This window comes from Ursus arctos, unplaced genomic scaffold, assembly GCF_023065955.2.
Source record: "Ursus arctos isolate Adak ecotype North America unplaced genomic scaffold, UrsArc2.0 scaffold_5, whole genome shotgun sequence".
Classification (NCBI taxonomy): Eukaryota; Metazoa; Chordata; class Mammalia; order Carnivora; family Ursidae; genus Ursus; species Ursus arctos.
Window position 1 is genome coordinate 66,200,902 of NW_026623067.1, and position 18,186 is coordinate 66,219,087.

The 18,186-nt window shown below is 37.1% G+C and overlaps 1 protein-coding gene across 7 annotated transcripts in view; it reads left to right on the top strand.

The window, feature by feature from the left end:
• The window catches only part of VCAN (versican), a 154,058-nt gene that overhangs the window by 70,199 nt on the left and 65,673 nt on the right, over nucleotides 1-18,186 (top strand). For all 7 annotated transcript variants that reach the window (XM_044384055.3, XM_026498668.4, XM_057307391.1 and 4 more), the window contains one exon: nucleotides 13,320-13,613. In XM_044384055.3, coding sequence (XP_044239990.2) covers nucleotides 13,320-13,613 — 294 coding nt within the window. The remainder of the gene's footprint in view (nucleotides 1-13,319; nucleotides 13,614-18,186) is intronic.

Below are 18,186 nucleotides of genomic sequence, written 5' to 3' on the forward strand. Positions count from 1 at the left end.
AGCACAGTTTAAAAAGATAATTAATTTAGTTTTAATTTAGTCATTTAAAATGAAAGCTATTTAGTTGACAGAATGTCAACCCTCTTTTTTTTCTTCTTTCTTGTTTTATAATGTCATATTCATTCTGATGTATGTATTCCTTTATAGAATTCAAATAATTGTACTCTAAATAAAGTCCAGCTAGTTTAGGGAAGAAAAAAAAACTAATCTGGTTCTTATTCTAAGATGGTGATTTATAGCACGGTTATACATATGAATATAATATTCAATTCTCTTTTTAAAAATAACCTAGTTAAATGTAACACAGCAATTATATTAGCCATATCCATGAGCCAGGATTCCAGTATTAGCCTGTGTTCTTAGAAATGGTCTAGACATTGTTGTGGCTTATTAGCCATGATTCGGTAACAGAGCACTGTTACCAAGAAATTAAGGGAATTAAGAGTCTGAAGTAGGAAATCTAGAAATTAAGATAATATAATCACAAAATAATCCTTATTAGAAAGTTTAATCCGTGTTTCCTGGTGAGGTAGCTTTGGAAAACATTGAGAGGGTTCCTTATTAAGAAGTTTAATTTGGGTTTCCTGGACACGTACGTTTGGAAAACTTTGAGAGCATTTAGAATAGAGTTGAGATGATCATATGGTTGAAAATTGAGTAGAGGATTGGAGTTATTTAGGAGTGGTAAAGACAATGTGAGAGAGGAATCTAGGGAGGCAGTTAAGGTCCCTGGAATTAAGAACAGGAAGGACCTCAACTGAATCGATTCCCAGCTCTTTCACTTACTAGTTGTGAGATCCTGAGCAAGGCTTTACCTGTGTTTCGGTTTCTTCTTCTCTGACAATGGAAACAATTAGAATACTTACTTTTTAATCATGGTATAAAGATGAAGTGAGTTAATGTGTAAAGCTTTTATCATAGTGCATGTCTCAAAGTAAGTGCTCAATAAATAATAGCTTATAGATTTGTGAAAGATTCTTTATTTCCACTGAATTCATAAAAAGAAGAAATGACTTAAAATTGAAACTCTGTAAACTAGGTTCAAAATACAGAAAATGTTTCTGACAATGAATACTGCAAGACGTAGAAATAATCCTGACAGGCTGTAAAACTTCTTCTCTGGAATTTTCTTAAAACTAGAATTTTTCTGAGATGTTCTGAGTGCAATGCTCTGTCAAAGTCGGAGTCATGGTACTTTGAAGTATATAAAAATAACTGACAATGGGTCACTTTATGAAGAAGGGTAGCTTTCATGTCAAGGCATTTTGAGTACAATAAATTGCCTGAACGTTACTGAAGAATTGAAATTAATACAGTGGCAAAACAGAATTTCTGTGTTATGCCTCCTAAATTGTTTAAAATCAGTTTATTCTCTGATTAGAATATTATATTCTTGTTTAACAGTGTTCAGGAATTAATCTGGTATCTGATTCTCCAGAGGAGGTCATGCCAGTGGGAGATTTAAATAATTTTGAAAGTGCTTTGTGAATTAATGCATTTCTGAGCTGAAAACTGGCAGTTTGATAGGAAGTATGTGTGTCATAGCAAAACAAAACAAAAAACTATCCTAAATAAGATAGATAAGAGAATGTTGGGAAGAATCGGTGGTAGGTGAGGTCAGACTGCTTTCATTTTCACAGGTGACTTGCTTAGTTTCCTTGCAAGTGAGTCAGTATACTTCCAGTCCCATCCCTAGACCTGACAAATGATTGATCTAGGAGCTCCTTGCCCCTATGATGTGGGCAGCCTTGAGGACCTACATCTCATCCTTCTGTGGCCTATATTTTCTGTGTAACCCTACCCTTTGGCTATTACTTTGCCTGGAATAACTACTACCCTACTATCCGATTTCCTAGCTTTCACAGAAGGTTCCCAGCACTTTGATGTGTCTGTACTATGGGCTTTCTCCTTCATCTCATATCCTTTCCTAAATCCTAGTTGATCTTTCTCACCTTTACATCTCCAGACCTTGAATGTATGTCTATAAACCACCCCTAAATGTTTGCTTATGCCTCTATCTCTCCCATAAGACTGTGGCTTCTGGGAGGGAAGGAACCATGTCTATCCCCACTATGTCCTTGGCATATAGTAAGTGCTCCATAGATAGAGTTGAGAAAATGTGTGAATTACTGAATTAACCTCCAGACCAGACGTGCCCACTCTACTCACCTTGCTTTGCACTTACTTACCTCGTAGATAATTTCACCTCTCTCCAGGCTTAATCGCTATTCTACTTGCTTCCCAAATTTTCATTGCTCCAATTTCCTTATTAGTTTGTTTAATGTCGTACTTGTTCTTGTAGGTAAACTATAAATCAAATACCTTGTAGGATGAATGGAGCACGAAATTTACACCATTTGTTATTTACACCAAAATATCAAATAAGTGAAAATGGAAATGTTAGTTTCTAGTTTTGCATGTTTAGCTGTGAATTCTCTTCTGAATTCCATACCCATGTTTCTAGTTTGTGAATCATTTCTGTGTCTCATCTCTGGTTTTGATTCTCACAGATAATCCCTATGCCTTTAACAGACCTTCAAGGGGCCTGTTTTACAACCATCAAAGCGCTCAAACACTGTGTCTATGTTCTGCTCCTACTCAACATCCTGTTGTGAATTTTCTGTCGTCTTGCTCCTCAAGCATAAACTCTGCACGATCTTTGAAGTCCCTCAAACCTGGCTAGAGAGTAACCAATTCAACCTTGTTTCCCTCTTTCCAACATGACAGGTGCACCGGCCCTCCACAGACCCTGTGTTCGCTCCCACCCTCAGTTCTGCTTTGGTCCTCACAAAAAAACACACACCCTTCAGCTTCCCAACGCTGTGCTCTTCCCCATGCCTGAAAACTTACTACTTCCGAGAGCCCGCCTCTGGCTCTTCCGGATCACGTGATTTCTTTAGTCTGAACCCCTCTTCTCATAGAGTTAGTTCCACACGTGTTTCGTTGTCCTTTAGTTGCTTCATAGTCACCGAATACCAAATGTCATCTATTAGTTTTGTTTTGCAAAACTTCTGTAACTGCTGGTAGATATAAGTCCATAAACATCTTCTCTACCTCTCTCAATCGCAATGAAGGACCTATTCCATTAATACAAGCATAATAGTTACTCAAGAAATACCTGGTGGTAATAGCATTATTTCTTCAGACTTTGTCTCTTTTGGAATACAATTACCACTACCCTTCCAGTTCTATAATAGTTGAAAAAAAAGCTCCACTTTGTTCACCAAATTTACTAAGAATCTATTTTTTTATCTTTATTGGATCACCATGTTACTAATTTTTCTCTTTGAATTGCTCCTCTCATTTTTCTATGGTGTCTCTTAGAAAGAATTCTTTCTTAGTGATACTTTTATTTTCTTTTCCAGCTTCTCACACTAATTGCCCTTTCTTGCCACCCTAGCCAGTCATCCTCTCCGGCACTGGTTCCTTTGTACCTACTCACAATTTACAGGTTTTGATACGGCTTCCTCATGTCAAAAAGCAGCATAGTTCTGTCACCTCCATGACTTGTGTAATACTTCCGTGTCATCCTGTGTCTGGCCTAGAACCAAAAAATAACCTTGCTTTTTGTTATCATATGATCTCCTTTAGATATGCAAAGCTAAAAATTTAGGTAAAGGCCCAAATGTCATTAAACAGGTCTCAAGCAGGACTTAAAGGGTTCAGGCTTTTTCGGAGGCTTTGACTGGACAAAAATCAGATATCAAATCTGAAAATTGTGTGACTTCCTGCCTGTAGATTCTCAGAGTGACTTAATCTTAATGGGATTTACAGCATATAGTCTACAAAATGCTTCACCAGTGGCAGTTATCTAAGAATTAGTGATCCTGGTCTTACTCGGTTAGAATGTCCCATGTCAGCTAGAGGAGCTTCCTGCTTACTGTGGTTCAGCGGATGATTCAAATATTCATTCTGGATTACAGAACCTTTTCACTTTGGGTCACTTTGGTTTGGTGCTAGAAGATGCTGAAAATTTTTCATTTATTCTCTGTGGAGCTCGTAGAACCATCGATCATAGCTGTGGCTATGGCTTCTTACACAGGCTTTGGAAATGAACATGTCTTGCTAGGGACCTGAAACTGACCTTGGGAGTTGTTTCTGTTTTAAGTGTTTGAACAGTGTAGCTAAGAGTCAGCGAGGAAAGCAACCAGGCATGGCACCCTGGCAGCGCCTCTGGAAAATGATATCCTCATTCAGTACAGTGATTTCCATAGATTGACCGTGAAGTGGCTCCATGGGTAAGGGAAGGAAGGAAACTATTTACTGTTTGGTTGTATTTATGTTTAACTTAATCCTCATGAAACCTTGTCACGTATTTCTTTTTTTTTTTTTTTTTTAACCCTGCTTTTTGCCATAAGGAAAGGTTAAGTAATGGGATATGCCCTTTTTCCTGTTACACTTCGGTAAACTCTTGTGGCCAGCACAGATTCCCCAGCAGAGAACAGATAGTCCTCCCAGCCCAGAAGAGATGAAGTGCTCTGCAAGCTCCCCCAGATCTCAGATTGCTCACATAAGAATATCTTAATTCGTATTTGAATAATGATTTGTTCACTCATTGTGTTGTAATGATTAGAATTGCTAGGTTACACGGTAACTCTGTTTTTAACTCTTTGAGCAACTGCTCGCCTATTTTCCAGCGTGGCCACACCATTTTAAATTCTCACCAGCACTATATTAGGGTCCTGGTTCTTTCACAGCCTTGCCAACACTTGTTTTTATCTGAGATTTTGATTACAGCCATCTTAACGGGTATGCAGTGATATCTCATTGTGGTTTTAATTTGTACTTCTCTTATGGCTAATGATGTTAAGCAACATTTCAGGCACTTATAGGCCATTTTTATATTTTCTTGGAGAAATGTCTATTCAGCCCAATTATAAAATGAATAAGTCATGGGCATGTAACATACAGCATGATAACCGTAGTTAATAATATTATATTGCATATCTGGAAGTTGCCAAGAGAGTAAATATTAAAAGTTCTCATCACAAGAAAAAAATATCTGTAACTATGTATGGTGATGGATATTAACTAGACTAGATGGATATTGTGGTGATCATTTTGCAATATATACAAATAGCGAATCATTATGTTGTACACCTGAAATGAATATAATGTATGTCAATTAAACCTCAATTTAAAAAAAAAATATCTATTCAGAAACTTTGCCCATTTTTAACTGGGATGTCTTTTTGTTGTTGACTTGAAAGCGTTCTTTATATACTCTAGATTAAAGTGTCTTTTCAGAGGATTTGCACATATTTTTCTCCATTCCATGAGTTGTCTTTTTTACTTTCTCAGTTGGGTCCTTTGACACGCAAAATTTTTGAATTTTAATGAAGTCCAGTTTATCTATTTGTTCTTTGGTTGTTTGTGCTTTTGGTGTCATATCTAAGAAAACACTGCCAAATCCCCACTCATGAAGACTTGCTTCTGTGTTTTCTTCTACAAGTTTTATAAGTTTTAAGTTTTATTTTGATTGATTTTGAGTTAATTTTTGTATGTAGTATGAGTTAAGAGTCCAGATTCATTCTTTTGCATGCGGGCATCCAGTTGTTCTCATACCACTTGTTGAAAAGACTATTCTTTCCCCCATTTAATGGCTTTGGCTTCTCTTTGAAAATCAACTGATGATAGATATATGGGTTTGTTTTTGGACTTTCCATTCTATTCCATTGATCTCTATGTCTGTACTTATGTCAGTCCCACATTGTCTTGATTACCGTTGCTTTGTAGTAAATTTCAAAATTGGAAAGTACGAGACCTCTAATTATGTTCTTTTTCAAAATTATTTTAATTATTCTGGGTTCCTTGAGTTCTCATATGAATTTTAGGATCAGCTTGCGATTTCTACAAAGAGGCCGGCTGGGATTCTGATGAGGATTGCATTGACTCTCTACATCAATTTGAGGCGTACTGCCATCTTAACCATATTAAATCTTCAGATCCATGAATATGGGATGTTTTTCCATTTCTTAACACCTTCTTTAATTTCTTTCATCAGTGTTTTATAGCTTTCAGAGTGTCAGTTTTACAGTACTCTTGTCAAATTTCATCCTAAATATTTTGTTCTTTTTGATGCGAATGAAAATTGAGTTTTCTTTATTTCTTTTTCTGTTTGTGGGAAATATATGGAAATGCAATTGATTTCTATATATTGGTCTTGTATCTTGTGTCCTGCAACTCTGCAATTTTATTGGTTCTAATAGCTTTTTAATGTCATCCTTAGGATTTTCTACATAGAGACCCTTGAATTTATAATCTTACTGTAAGTAGACTTGTCCTGACATACATCCCTTGAAGCATGTGACAGTCATTTGCTCTAAGGTTTTGATGTCAAGATCTTTTGGCGTTCTGAAGTGAAAGAGCTTCTTAGGAAATACAGTGGCCATTTACCTTCCAGCTGTGAAAAGTAAAAAGAAAAAAAAAAGCCAAACTAGGCTGATCGTCCTGTGTTCACCTGCAGCCATACTGTGCCTGTGAAATCAAATAACATGTGCAATCTCTTATATATTTTGAAGGCTCAGACACGCAGAAATTTTTTAGAACTTCTTTCTCACTCTAATTAAAATCTTATTGCTCTGTCAGTAGGAAAGAATGAGATCCGACATCCTGAAAAACCATAAAAATATGTTTAAATTTTAGTGGGACATCCTATCTCTTTAAGCCCTTCGAATCGACCTACATGAGACCTTGTATAATAACACACTGACAAACATATGGATTCCTTTTCTCATGACTTGTTATCTGACTCAGAGCATGTTAACTATCAGAGCCAACTGATGACAATTCTTTAGTGATTAATTAGAAGTTTAAATTCAAACTTCTGTCTATGCTCTAACCGACATTATGCTTCTCCTTCAGCCTAAGACAAGTGAGAAATCTGAAAGGTACTGATCTGTCTTTCCAGTCTCATTACCCCCCAAACTGGAAACAATGCTAGCCTAGCACTAGAGATGGAGTCAAGTTACGTTGGCAGCCCCTGAGATTTTCATGTCACTGTGAACAGAAGGTTGGTCTCTGTGCAGGTTAAAGGATCAAATCTTAGGGGAACTGACATGCTTTTGAATTATCTTCAAATATTGGCCCCCAAAAGATTATACAGCAGTGTATGTTAGCTGTTAATTAAACATGTACAGCTGATGGATTTTGTGATCAGGGTATAATGAGCATTAGTCTTCGATGCTTTGATCGTGTGTGTATATAGACACAGTCAAAAAAGAGCAAGAGTGAAAGAGTGAGAGAGGGTGAGAGAGGGAGAGAGGGAGAGAAAGAAAAGAAAAAAAGAAACCTCCTTTGAAACTTAAAAGTCCAAAACTTCAAAGCTAATAATAATTATTTCGAATTGCTTTTATCACCAGGATACTTGCCATAAGTGGTTTTATTATATCGGCATTTAGAAGCTCATGTCACGTGACTGCCTCCAGCTCACACACTGTAGCTACTGTTACATACATTTATTACTTATTATAACTTAAACAGCAAGGCAATGTAGTAACATTTACAAATCCTGAACTTCCTTAAAGTGAAAAAAAAAACCAGAGTTCTTTTTTCAAATGTATAAAGAGAATCATGATTAGTTTTTAAGAACTTATTTTGAGACCGGATAGTTCATGATAGAAGGGTTATGAGCACAAATAAACAGAAACAAACAATAAACACTTATCACACTACCCAGCAAATATACCCAGCGAGAAAACCGTGGTGGGATTTTGGTTTTGGCTATCTGTCTGCTGAGTCCAGGAGAGAACAGAGTAATTCTGTATATCCTGCCCCTGCCAATTCCCCCTTTTGTCCTTGGTATTCACAGGGAATTGTCAGCAGGAGAGGAAGATCTTATCCTAGCTTTGTTCTGGAACCCGGCTCTTTAATAGTTGTTCTGAGTTACTCTTGGTATAAACTCTAGCTTTCGAACAGTGTGGGTCATTTTTAATGTTTGATTTGTTTTCATTATTGCTTGCCATTTCAGGATGTGTCATTTTTTAGTCTGCCAAGAAGCCAGTTTTTTATTCAGCAATCAGAAGTGTGGAAAAAAGAACATGCATGGTCCAATTTCCAGGGACTCTTGGAGCAGTTAGTTGTCAAACGAAATTATTTTTTTTCCTTTAATATTTCTGATGATGTTAATTCCCATGATTAAGGTAAATTTAGTTTGTGGGATGTCACCAGATATTAAAATCTCACCAGCAGTGTCTTCCAGTTTCTTCTAGGATATCCCAAGAAAGTTGAAATAATAGGAATAATTCAAACCGGTAACATTTAACTTGAGATTTTGGAAAAATATGCATTAAGATATCACATATGTGTTTTTCAGATGGGTATGCAAATTATCCTATGTGTGCAATCCTCTGCTCTGCATTATTATACGTCATGTGTGTACTAATGTGAGCATATATGTATACACCTCAATGAATTCTTACTTATGCTAACTTAAATTAACTTGACCTTTTATGTTAAGTAATTATATGTAAAACATTTTGTGTATTTCTTTCCCGACATTTTATTTGTTCTCTTTAGAGAAAAATTAAGTATTCTGTCATAGGTAGATAACATTTACAAACATGTTCCAAATCTATACTCTAGTTACCGAATTGATGATAAGTGTCTTATAGATGTAGATACCGTGAAGAGGCTACTTCTGGAACTTAGAGAGTGGACTCATTGTCAACTTGTAAAAGTAATGTTTGCCATCAGGGAAGGCAACTACCCAGTAAATATAAAGTACATTAAATGGCTCAGTTACGAGTATTCAGGGGTAGAAAGAGAACACAGCCTTGTTCTGTGCTAATAAAATGGGCATTTTAGCTCACAAAAGATTTTGCTTTCTCTCCCTCTCTAAAGCAGTACTGTGATTCAGAAGGAACTTTTATTATCTACATCAGAGGCCAAAAGGTGCCTTTAAGATACATACCTTCGGGCCAGGAACTTACACAACCTGACCAGTTAAGTCATGTTGTAGAGAGAGAAACTAAGCGAAAGTACTGAGGTGCTTTGCTGGATTTCCCAGGTTTGCTTTCTCTTTCTCTGGGTTCTTTGGTGCCTGATTTGCCCTTGCCTCTGGACTTTAGACTTTATGTCTTGATGCATCCTCTTACGATCATTCATTTTTGGACCAAGGCTGGAGTTACATTATTTTTACCAGCCCAGACTTAGTATCTGTCTCATTTTATTCCACTGCACTACAGTTTAGAACATATAATTTGACCTGTAAATAATTCCTGACTATGGATTTAAAAACTGAGAGATCACTGGAAACATGAAAATCTTAACATCTTGACTGCTTTTTCATTGTAAAAGTGGTCAGTGTTTAGCTTAAAAGCTGCATTTTTTTCTGTGGGATATGCTTTTTTTTCTGTGGGAAGGCCTTGTGCCTACAATTTATTATTGAGGAGAAAGGCTGCTTTTATCTGCTATTCCTTGGTTTACTTTTCTCAGAAAGATCTTCAAGAGCTGAACTTCTTCCGTATCGATCTTAAATACCATCTTAGATGCTTCACGGAGGTCGCCTGCTCTTCCCACTGGCAGGCTTTGATGCAACCCCGGGGGGGAGGGGGTGGGCAATGGACTCCATATGCCCTTTGCTTTGTACTCTAGCTTTTTGGCTCCTGCTTTGATGCTGTTTGGTTACCTTGTCCACTTTGCTCCTATCCTAAGCAGGTTGACACATAAGCAACCAGAAAGTTAATATCAAATTATACTTGCTACGGATCCGTTGAGTTTGGAAAACTATTCCATGAAACAGGTCCATGGACTATTAATTAATATTCTATGAGTAAAGGAGACATCTCTGGTCAGATGGTTTACAAATCGTAACTGCCTTGTGGGGACCCTCAATAAATAAACTGTAATATTAAATGCTCTGAGAAGTCTTGCAGAAACCTGTCAGATCACTTGCATTTGTTTTCCAAATGCAGTTGTCCATGGAACCTCTTTTCTATAGAATACCTACTCACGTCTCAACAATCACCAGTTTTCTGTAGAAGACATTTATGGAAATTAGGTTCTTCGAACTTGAACCCTAAGTTAACAGTCTTTCTGATCCACATTTTCAACAATAAGCTTTTAATAGGTTAATCCTGATTTAAACAATAGGTCACCTACGTTTGTATTATGTTAGACAAAAGATATATAATGTCAAAGGATTATCTAATTAAAACCATGCATCTAATGAATAAAAAAATACTTGGCAGGAAGTCACAGATGTCTTAGGAATCCAGGACACGTAGTAGTATGAATTAGTTTCAGTTACTGCTGTGCCTTACTTATTGACTTACCTTTTCTATTTTCTGACTTACCTTTTCTGTTTTGGGTTTCAGTATAAAAAGGATGCTAGGATATTCTGAAATATTTTAGAAAAGTAGATGTCCTGGCCTTAATATTTTGAGGTTGAAATATAAGACAGGCAAAGTTTGGATGTTTGATTTATCATTTTTGGTATGGATTCAGTATTAATTGTGACAGCTTCAAGATACAGTAAGGTAATTCTATACTGTGGGTGCTTTACTATATTATTAGATTTTCGAAGTGGGCAAAGTAATGTTCGTGTTAAACAATCATGATTTAGGAGGTCTTAGATATTTACTTTTTGGAATACAGTTAAAATAAATATTTTTCTTTTCTTCATCTTGAAATAAAATAATTTGCCATATATAGCTTTATAAATGAGTTATTTTGATTCTCACCTTAAAGTAAACTCAGTGCCAGTTAAATCTTTTTTTTAAATCTGAGTTGAATGAAACCGAATGGTAATATCTTTCTCAATGTTTTTTTTTTTATTTTATTTTCAGTGTTTGAAAAGTTCCTAGATATTAAGGAAAATAGGTGGCCTTGGGGATAATAGAATTTAATCAAATAAGTAAAATAATTATTTTGTGGGTATTGGATGGATGGATGGAAATTACATCTTCCAAACAAATGAATTAAACAATTGACTGCAGTATAGTCGGATTTAACAAGAGTTTCTGTGTAAAAATTCTATAAGTAGATCTGTATCGATTTAATAATAATAAGGGAATTCTCTTCTTAACCTACCAGCATCTTCGGAAACCTTTCTTTCCTCTAACACCTCGAACGTGTTTGCTGTTTAGGAGAGGGGAAGCCAGTTACCCATGGGATGGTGCTGTCCTTTTTCTTTCTTAGCCCTTTGGTCTGGGCACGTTTGGAGAAGTTGATTTCCCCAACATACAGACTGACATTGCTGTTTGGAGTAGCAGACTTTTACTCTCTCAATTCTATTTCTCTGCCTGCTCTGGTTGGCTGCCGGCTCTTATGACCGTAAAGGAGCCGTGGTTTTGCCTCAAAGTTGCAGTACGTCAGAGTGCAGGGAACGAAGGCAACAGAAGGATGTTCCAGCTGTAATAACAAATGCCAAGTGTTCCACCTTGGAGGGAAGCAGTCTGGCGCGCCGCCCTCTTTCACACTCGCATTCCTTTGAAGTGAATGAGGCAGCTCAGGAGCGCACAGACACAGTCTCTGTCTGCCTTTCCCCGTGTTGCTTTAAGCCAAATCCATAGGTGAGAGGAATCAGCTGTTCTTGGACCGCGGCTCCCCAAAGCTTGGCTGCAGTCAGCTTTTTCGACTGTGCTGCTTGGGGAGGACGGAAGAAAAAGAGCACCTTGTTTCTTAACAAGAACTTGAAATGCCATTCACTTAGCAAGGATTATTGAAGATCCACTCCGTAAGTGGTACTGTGACCCTTATGCTTTTAAGACTTCTTAGGGAGGAAGATAGTGCAGGAATGGGGAGCAGGAACTACGTTCTTACAGTGTATTTTTGGATTTGAGATTACTGTCCTTGCCAGCCTACGCAGTTAAGGACAAAAACCCATTCCCACCTCTCCCTTACTTTTTCAGTCAAGTGAAAGTCGTTTTTCTCTCTCTTCAAATAGCTCTTCTAGGGATTTGGCCTGTTTTAGATTCATGGTGACAAAAGCTGATGTGGGTGATTTGGCCATTTTTCCCGTGACTAATTTTTCATGTTTTATAAAGCTATCGCACACTCAGAGAGAGTAATGGCTCTATTCATTTTAAACAATTGCTTGTTACATCTGGCTTTAGGCAGGTGAAGAGCCGAATCATGAGAGCTCTGGAGTCCCCATTGTCTAATATATCATAGAATCAGAGAGCAGCCTCGGTGAGATGCCACCGGGACCCGCCACTGCTGTAGTAATGGGCTATCAATATTTTAGCTTCCTCCCTGCCTCATTTTCTATTCCTCCTGCCTGCTGTATTTGCTTAGGTATTCTCTCATTCTACCTCTGTCTTTGAGCCACTTGTGCTCAAATGTGAGAAGCATCATTTAATTTGCATTGAATTTATTTCCCCCAGTTGTTTTGTTAGCTCCCCAAGTACCAATTTAGCAAAGTCTCTAGCATTTCCAGAATATTTTATGGTGACATGTTAAGTTATTGTGAACAGATTCTCGGCTAATTGGGCCTGATGATGAACAAAGGAAACGTTCAGCCTTTCTTTGTTAATCAATAAGCGAATGGAAGAGTCTCTCAAACCTAGGTAGAGCCCCTGCTAGCACAGGTGTCTTTGTGAGACCTGGAAAAGGGTGCCCCCTTTGGGCAGACACAATTGCAAGAGGTATGCACCTGGGTAGAGTGTGGGCAAATAAAAAAGTGCCCCTTCCTCCAGGGGTACCTTGGTCACTTGGGCCAGTTGAGTGGGAGTGAAGGTTAGCTGGCATCTGTGCACTCTCAGCCCTGGCTGACGTAGCAGTCACGGCAGTCCCAGGCCTCACATGTCACAGCACTCCATCTAGCTTCTGTCCCTTCCCATCTTCAAACCCTGGAGTTTTTTTTGTTTTGTTGTTTAATTTGGTGGGAGTTCATCCATTTTGACGGCAGTGATAGGTGAGAAGGAGGGTCCAAGAACTACTGTTTGATTTCAGATGAAACAACGTGAAATAACCTGGGTGAAATTTCAGTACAGTTTCCCTTTCCAGCCTGCTCTTTCACGGAAGAGAAAGCTCGTTTCCCAGATAGTAATCCAAAGACTCAATGGAAAGGTTTGTTCATTTTAAAGAATTGGTTGTAACTCTATTATCAAATGGTTGTTTCTGTATACCCATGGGCCATAGAAGCAGTCATTTGATAATAAAGTTAACATACGTGAACTTTTCTAGTATGTGTCACACTAACAGTGACAAAATTGAGTAACCATGCTGCTTACTGCTTTAAAGTATCAGAAGCTGCTACCTTGCCATGAAAAAAGTGTTATATCCTCCTACCTGTTCCCCCCACCCACCCATAAAGTGGGAAGGAATGAGTAGTAAAACTTACGTTTGTTGTTGTGTTTTTTCCCTCCTTATTTCAGGTGATGTGTTCCATATCACTGCTCCTGATAAATTTACCTTTGAGGAGGCTGAAGAAGAGTGTGAAAACCAGGACGCCCGGCTGGCGACAGTGGGGGAGCTCCAAGCAGCTTGGAGGAATGGCTTTGACCAGTGCGATTATGGGTGGCTCTCTGACGCCAGCGTTCGCCACCCTGTGACTGTGGCCAGGGCCCAGTGTGGAGGTGGTTTACTTGGGGTGAGAACCCTGTATCGTTTTGAGAACCAGACAGGCTTCCCTCCCCCTGATAGCAGATTTGATGCCTACTGCTTTAAACGTAAGTGTTTGATACCTTTTTAAAAATTACAGATTTTTAAAAAATACTTCGAAGACATGCATTGGTGTTCACCTAGCGATGGGAATGGATTCCATGTCTTGCAGTGTATGCACAGAACGGAAACAGTTCACTGATTTTCAAAAGCCAATAAACGGAGCGGCAGTGATATGGTTAAAACAACAGGAAGTTTGACAGATGGATGTTCTTTTAGAGATGATGAGGATATGTCAAGTTACGGTCTTAACTATGCTCCATTGCACCTAGAACCACAGAACATATTTCTGATATATTTTTTTTAACATTAATGCAGTCCTTAAATGTAATTAGATTGTTGGTGCTATAATGTTGAGGCCAACTGTGGCTGAGTTGAAGCCTTGAATTCTGTTTATTTTGTCTTGTTTGGTATGTCTTTCTTTGAAATGGCGGCGAATTCAAATTTCAGTAATTACAGGTGAGTACTTGGAACCGAGATGGATAATCATAATTCAGTTAATACCTAACAGGTAACCATGCTATAAATAAATATCTCCTTTTCTCTTATTTTAATTCAAGTAATGGAAGTATGTGCCTTCTAATCACTAATTCTCTAGTATCATATTGAAGTACAGTCTATGTTCTTTGAAAGGCGTAATGTAGGCTATCTTCAGTTAGGTTTAGTATTTAAAATTGATTTTAAGAAACCTCTCCACGTTCATGATACAATTGTTTAAATTTTCAGATGTTCTTAAATTATTTTAGCAATAGTAGTCACATAATATATAGTATCGTGCTTGTAGGATGTTTGATCAAACAAGGGAGTAATCCAGAGTCTCACTGTGATTTTTACCGAAGGGTCTGTATTGTTGTGACAGCTAAACAAAGATTTCCTAGCATTTGGGGTGAGTATGTCAAAGTAGAGCCATGTCATATTGAAATATAGTAAAGGGTTTTACTAAGTTTCCAATATATCTTGTTTTAGCAATATGTAACTGAAACGAATAGAAAATATACTAGCTTATTATGTAATTCGTTTCTAAGGTGAAATACACAGGCATTCTTTATCAGCCAAAAAGTCACGACTAGGATGTCTGAGTAGAATAGCCATTAGTGTGGCGGAAAGGCTTGATCTCACACACCACTGCCTCCCCGCTGAGCTGCCTCTGCCCACATCTCCTCCCATAGACTCAGCTTTCCGAGTGTGAAAGCCATGTGTCGGGTATCAGTGCAATATAAGCTGGCCATAAAAAGCCACTGAAAATACTAACTTTTGTTCTTAGACCCTGGAACAACAGAAAAGTCCTTCCTTAGTTGTTCTCAGGAAAAGCTGAAACAACAATAAAAAAGAAAGCCTATTTCTAAAAGTAGAAAGATAGACATTCTTTTAACAGTGACTTTCAAGTAGTTGAAGCGCTAAAATCAGTTTTTCGTTAAGTGATTAAGAGCTGAAATCAGACTCGTGTCAGGGGCAGGGTTAGAGAGGTTTAATTAGGGAAGGAATGGAATTACCCAACTTGACTACCTTGCTCAATTGTATTTTCTTTTGCTTGATAAAACGGGCAAGAGAGAACTTTTAAACAACGTTGTTGTTGTTTTTTTTTCTCCCTGAGGGTAAAACTTAAACCAACTTAAACTTTGTAGCCACAAAGAATTCATCCTGATGTGTTTTAAATTATTTATTTAAATGAAGAATTCACATGAACGCATGAAATGACAAGATACTTAGATTCAAATACAATAACCACTTACTAAAAATCTATATAAAATCTGAGAGTACTTTCAAAGTTTAGGCCCAGTTTTTTCTTTCTAATTCATTTAAATCTATAGAACTTGGAAATCTGTAACTTCTAAAATCACGGTTCAAATTTTGGGTTTTTTCCAAACCAAAGGATAACCTAAACTAATCCAAATCTAATCTAAGGGTTAGATTCTTTTTTATTTCTTCCCTAAGACCTATTATATTCAAAATGTAGTCATCATCTAAAAGATTTAAAAGGCTTAGTCATAACATAAAAATCTTTCGTAAACCACATGCAATGCCAACAGCCTCCCCAGATTTCTAATTCATTTTTCAAGGATTCTTCTAAAGTAGATATTTTAAAGAATTTAAAAAATATTCTTATACTGACTTGACTGCTGTTCACTTTTCCCACACAGTTAAGCGGTGGCTAAATACTTAGGGTAAAGTATGTGAGCTGTGACCTCAGCAACAGTTCCGTAAGTGATTTCAGGAGTTTATCGCTGGTTGGTTAAGTAGAGCAATTTAGAAATATAACCATATTTTTCTTGCTTGCTTTTTACCAAATGCAGAAGGGGTTTTTAAAGTCATTTCTTGGTGAATGAACAATACCACACCTCACTTTGCTGTAATTCTCTTTTCCTTCTACCATCACTGAATAGAATATTAACAATGGCTGATGACAAGCATAATTAGAATCTATTCATGTCAAGTAGATTTGAAAAACAAGGAAATTAGTATATTTGTGAAATGAAATTTCCCTGTGTATTTCCCTGTGATGATTAAACTAAATTGTGCACTTTTGATTTTTCTTTGACCTCAGAGTTAAGCAAGTTCTGTGAAAGTTAGAGACCTAGGGCTTTGAAAAAATCACCCATACATCCCCAAATTTAAGTGAATCAAAGCCACTCAAGACTCATGGTAATCTCTCATGTTATGTTATTCATGATCTCCAAGACAGGGAGATAGAGCATGTTTCCTAGAAAACCCATTCTCCTATCCTATTACCATCGTCATCGGATAGTTTTTCTAATTATCTAAATTCGTTGCATTGGACTTTGAGCCCATTTTTCCTTTTTAAGTTGGAGGCCAAACTCTAAATAACAGCCATTTCTATTATTAAACACAGTTGTTCAGTTGTCCTCAACATCTTTCTCAACTGAAATAATTTTCTTGTTTTGAAATCTTAATTTCAAAGTGTCTGGTCATCAATGTGATCTAGCTTTGAACCCTCATCTTTTTCTATCCCTGTTTGATTAAGCTAGGGACTAGAAATTGTGGCTTAGAGAAGGCTAAATAAGTTCCCACCACTTCATATGCTATACTTCTTACATATTTGTTCACTTTTAAAGTTGGCCTGCCCTTCTAACCTATGGTGTGCTTATGATCCTTTTTGTGCCCTCAATCATAATCTGACCGTAGGCACCAAAACTAATCCTTCCCTAAACGGTATTTTAAATATGTTTTCTGTTTATTGAATATCAATCTGTTAGCATTCAGTCATTCATAAAACTTTTTTAAAAGAGTTTGAATTCTAATGCCATTGTTCCAGCCTTTACCCTTTATTTAATGATGAAGTCCGAATCAACTTATTGAATATCCACTCTATTTGTGAACTCTCGTGTTTACAGTTATTTACGTAGAAAACATTTTAAGATAGAAGAACTAATTTGAAATTAGTCACTTTTGTATAATACAGGCGGTACGGGTATGCGTTAAATCGACTATCATGCCGCTAAAGGGTCTTTATATTTTATTGGGAAAATCTGCCTCGTGTCTTATAACAGAAACACAGAGAAGACAGTCCATAGGACGTAAAATACCATAAGTACAGTGATGCAAAACATCTGTGTGGAAGACAGCTGCAGAGGTTGGAAGGGAGCTTTTGTGGGAAAAGAAATATGCTGATTTCTGTTGGCTTCCTTAATAATGAAGCTAAAGGGACACTGGTAGTTTTCCAATTCAAAAATTTCTCCATGTGAATTCTTCTGGAAGGACACTTTTGGAATAACTTGGAGTTGCATTTTCACCTTTATAATAGTCATCATTAATATAGTAACATTTATTCTTCAGATATCTCTTTGTAGATATATGTAGTTTTTAAAATTATTTCCTCTTTTTGGAATGGCTGAAACAATGATCAGATATTCTGAGTTATGATGGAAATCAGCTGTTAAGTTGACAAAAAAGCCACCCAACCCCCAAGGAAGTCTGAGGTTTTCCATTCCAAATAGTAGAATTAATTAACTTAATTATAAGCAGACTTTTAAACAGAGCTCTAGAATGATCGAAAACCCTTGTTTTTGAAAACAAAGTCACATAAATCCTGGCTTTGTAAGGGAGATTCTCTGAGGCATATTGCTGTCACTTTACTATGCTCCAGGACTAGACGGAGGCAACACCAATGGTACAGTAGTAATTGGCAATGGCGTACAATTTAGTTTTTAAAATCTGAATCCTTTATTTTTAAAACACTGTAAAAGTATTTTCATAGCACTGTAAAAACTTGGTTTGGAACATGGGACAACCTGATTCACAGGCCTTCTGTTTGACCCGAATGCCATATGATCTCCTTTTAAGTTCATTTCATCAGCCATGGCAATACTCAGAGGAAAAAAGCAAAATGAGCTCTTCTGCTGTTATTAACAATAATATGATTATTTTTTCTCGAATATGCAGTGTGATAAGTGATTATGTTATGTTTCCATGGGAACTTTCTCTGTATGTATATTTTACTATTTCCCCAAAGAAAGCTGTTAGAAGACGAACATGATATTTGGCAGTGAAATGAGGTAATGGTTATGGAATTTCAGAGGATAGAGAATTGAATTAAAGGAGAGCTCATCAACCATACGCTGG